Source organism: Gadus chalcogrammus, chromosome 5 (genome assembly GCF_026213295.1).
Source record: "Gadus chalcogrammus isolate NIFS_2021 chromosome 5, NIFS_Gcha_1.0, whole genome shotgun sequence".
In the NCBI taxonomy this organism is placed as follows: Eukaryota; Metazoa; Chordata; class Actinopteri; order Gadiformes; family Gadidae; genus Gadus; species Gadus chalcogrammus.
This window is the reverse complement of record NC_079416.1, coordinates 22,378,295-22,382,485: the sequence shown is the minus strand read 5'-3', so window position 1 is coordinate 22,382,485 and position 4,191 is coordinate 22,378,295. Positions and strand designations below refer to the sequence as shown.

The 4,191-nt window shown below is 62.3% G+C and overlaps 1 protein-coding gene across 1 annotated transcript in view; it reads left to right on the top strand.

Annotated features, from left to right (window-relative positions):
- The window catches only part of mapkbp1 (mitogen-activated protein kinase binding protein 1), a 23,146-nt gene extending 20,258 nt beyond the window's left edge, over positions 1-2,888 (top strand). Inside the window, 3 exon segments of the mRNA XM_056589796.1 lie at positions 38-1,261; positions 2,085-2,161; positions 2,667-2,888. Of these exon segments, the coding sequence (XP_056445771.1) occupies positions 38-1,261; positions 2,085-2,161; positions 2,667-2,888 (1,523 nt within the window).
- Positions 2,889-4,191: the final 1,303 nt, after the last annotated feature.

Here is a 4,191-nt window from a genome sequence, read left to right as displayed (position 1 = left end):
CACACACACTTTCCTTACCTTCTCTCTCTCTCTCCAGCAGAGAAGCCCATCTCTCGCCCCTCCAGGGAGGTGGCCCCCCTTCCCCAGCGCCCCACGACCCTCCCCTCCTCCCCCCGACGCCCCGCCCCCTCTACCCTGCCCACCTCCCCCCGGCCACGCCCATACCCGCTGGCGGTCTGCCCCGTCGCCATCAACAACCACAGCAGCAGCGCTAAACTCAGCCCCGTCAGCGCTAGCATCCCTGCTGGCGTCGTCGCTAGCAGCCTCGCCGCTAGCAACGTCACCGCTAGCAACATCCCTAGCAGCCCCGTGGCTAGCAGCGTGGCTAGCAGCGTGGCCAGCAGCGATGCGTACGTTAGCTTCCCTGCTAGCGACGCGGCGGCTAGCGGCCTGCGGCGCGCGTCCCGCTCCTACATGAGCCCGACCACCAGCTCCATGGCCAAGATGTCCCGCTCCGCCTCGCTGGGGGACGGCCTGGACACCCTCGCCGAGGACCGCCCGCCAGGGGGCGGGGCCTGTGCTATGCCCGCGCCCCCCAGCGCCAGCGTGGTCCCCACCCTCATCTCCGGCCCATCCGTCGTCGCCGCCTCCTCCTTTGGTAACCACGGCAACCTGCAGGCGAAGCTCAGCGTGGAGTTTGGCCACGCCCTCCCCGACAAGCCCAGCCTGGCGGCGTTCTCGCCGGCCGCCAGGACGGCCCCTGGCTCCTCCTCTTCCTCACCAGCGCCCCTGCGGACCCCCCAGGGCCCCCAGGCCCCAGTGCAGAGCTCCACCTCAGAGACCTGGAACGAAGGGGTGGTCCCCACCGCGGAGCTGCACCACCAGACCTCCCAGGCCCCAGTGCAGAGCTCCACCTCAGGGCCCTCGAGTGTGGAAGTGGTCCCCACCGTTGAGCTGCACCACCAGATCCCCCAGGCCCCAGTGCAGAGCTCCACCTCAGAGGCCTGGAGTGAGGACGTGGTCCCCACCGCGGAGCTGAACCACCAGACCTCCCAGGCCCCAGGGCAGAGCTCCACCTCAGAGCCCTCGAGTGTGGAAGTGGTCCCCACTTTGGAGCTGCACCACCAGACCCAAGCACAGAGCTCTACCTCAGAATCCTGGCCAGAAGGAGGGGTCTCCACAACGGAGCTGCACCACAAGGACCCAGCGCAGGGCTCAACTCCAGATCCCTGGAGGGAGAGAGTGGTCCCCACCGCGGAGCTGCACGTCCAGGCCCTAGACACCAGCCAGGACGAGAAAAGAGGCGATGACGAGTCTTCAGGTGAACCTCCACAAACTATCACCTGTCTTACCTCACCATCTGTCTCTCCCACACCTTGTGACCTGTCTGTGGTGCCCCTGTCTCACCTGTCTGAGGTGGCTGCCTGTCTCCCTGACCTTTCTCCCTGACCCGTCTCTCTGACCTGTCTCTCTGACCTGTCTCTCTGACCTGTCTCTCTGACCTGTCTCTCTAACCTGTCTCCCTGACCTGTCTCTCTGACCTGTCTCTCTGACCTGTCTCCCTGACCTGTCTCTCTGACCTGTCTCTCTGACCTCCCACCCTGACCTGTCTCTCTGACCTCCCACCCTGACCTGTCTCCCTGACCTGTCTCTCCGGCCCGTCTCTCTGCCCTGTCTCTCTGCCCTGTCTCTCTGCCCTGTCTCTCTGACCTGTCTCCCTGACCTGTCTCTCTGACCCGTCTCTCTGACCCGTCTCTCTGACCCGTCTCCCTGACCTGTCTCTCTGACCCGTCTCTCTGACCCGTCTCCCTGACCTGTCTCCCTGACCTGTCTCTCTGACCTGTCTCTCTGACCCGTCTCCCTGACCCGTCTCTCTGACCCGTCTCTCTGACCCGTCTCCCTGACCCGTCTCTCTGACCTGTCTCCCTGACCTGTCTCTCTGACCTGTCTCTCTGACCCGTCTCTCTGACCTGTCTCTCTGACCTGTCTCTCTGACCTCCCACCCTGACCTGTCTCCCTGACCTGTCTCTCTGACCTGTCTCCCTGACCTGTCTCTCTGACCTGTCTCTCTGACCCGTCTCTCTGACCCGTCTCTCTGACCCGTCTCTCTGACCTGTCTCTCTGACCTGTCTCTCTGCCCTCAGTGAGCCTGGAGGTCTGCAGAGAGGCGGCTGCTGAGCTCCAGAGGACCTTCAGGAGGGCAGCGCACCTCCACAGCCTGGTACACACACACACACACACACACACACACACACACACACACACACACACACACACACACACACACACACACACACACACACACACACACACACACACACACACACACACACACACACACACAGCCTTGTACACACACACACACAGTCACACACACACACACACACACACACACACACACACACACACACACACACACCTCCACAGCCTTGTACACACACACACACACACACACACACACACACACCTCCACAGCCTTGTACACACACACACACACACACACACACACACACACACACACACACACACACACACACACCTCCACAGCCTTGTACACACACACACACAGTCACACACACACACACACACACACACACACACACACCTCCACAGCCTTGTACACACACACACACACACACACACACACACACACACACACAAACACACAAACACACACACACCACATAGGTTACATGTTTGTGTGTGTGTGTGTGTTTTACCTCCAGGTGAGCAGTAGCTCCGCCCCCGCCTCAGCCCCTGATAAAGATGAGATGAACAAGGTCCTATCAGAGGCCTTTGGCAGCCTGAGGGCGGAGCTAAACACCCCAACCCTGGGAAGGCTGGACCCGCAATGCATGCTGGGAGGAGAGGAGCGGGCCCTGGACCTGCTGGAGCGCTACTCCCAGCTCCTCCTGCAGGCTGTGGAGAAGAAGCTGGAGCCCCACTAGACACCCCCCACGAGACCCCCATCACCTCCTGGACCACTGGACCCCCCCCCCCCCCACGGGACCCCCATCACTTCCTGGACCACTGGACCCCCCCCCACGAGACCCCCATCACCTACTGGACCACTGGACCCCCCCCCACGAGACCCCCATCACCTCCTGGACCACTGGACCCCCCCCCACGAGACCCCCATCACCTACTGGACCACTGGACCCCCCCCCCCCCCCACGAGACCCCCATCACCTCCTGGACCACTGGACCCCCCCCACGAGACCCCCATCACCTCCTGGACCACTGGACCCCCCTCTCCCCCACGAGACCCCCATCACCTCCTGGACCACTGGACCCCCCCCACGAGACCCCCATCACCTCCTGGACCACTGGACCCCCCCCACGAGACCCCCATCACCTCCTGGACCACTGGACCCCCCCCCCCACGAGACCCCCATCACCTCCTGGACCACTGGACCCCCCCCACCTCCTGGACCACTGGACCCCCCCCCCCCCCCCCCCCACGAGACCCCCATCACCTCCTGGACCACTGGACCCCCCCCCACGAGACCCCCATCACCTCCTGGACCACTGGACCCCCAACCCACGAGACCCCCATCACCTCCTGGACCACTGGACCCCCCCCCCCCCCCCCCCCCACGAGACCCCCATCACCTCCTGGACCACTAGACCCCCCTCACCTTCTGGTCCTGGTCCTGGACCACTGGACCCCCTCCCCTTCCGGTCCTGGACCACCTGGCCCCCCCCCCTGTACTGAGGCCCGTGCTGACGTTCCTCCTGGTGTCTCCGGTTCCTCTGGGTTACTGTGCGGATCTTCAAAGAACGCTATGCTCTCCGTGGACCTCAGGACCTCAGGACGCGTCCTTTAGAACAGTGTTCAGTCTAGACCATCTGGGCGAGAGGACTACAGTGTGTGCGTGCGTGCATGCGCGCGCGTGTGGTACATACATGTAGTTTATGGGAGCCGAAGTGAAGCAGCCTCCCCTCCGTTGCTACGACAACCAGACCGACAGTCGCTTTGTCGTCGGACCTTCCTTAGTCAGTCGCTATGGCGACGGCGTGAACACGCGCTCCGTGTGTATTCCCGCCGGCACAGCGCAGTCCTTTGTGTGCAACGCACTGCACACAGAGCACTGCTACTAAACTAGAGTACTAATACTGATACTATGCTAAAATACTAATACTGCTACTACACTAGAGACCCGAGTAAAGTCCACTCCACTACGTTTCGGGACCTAGTTCATTATTTATTAACAGTTTCTTATTTTTCAGCACAGTAACTTTTGAGCTGTA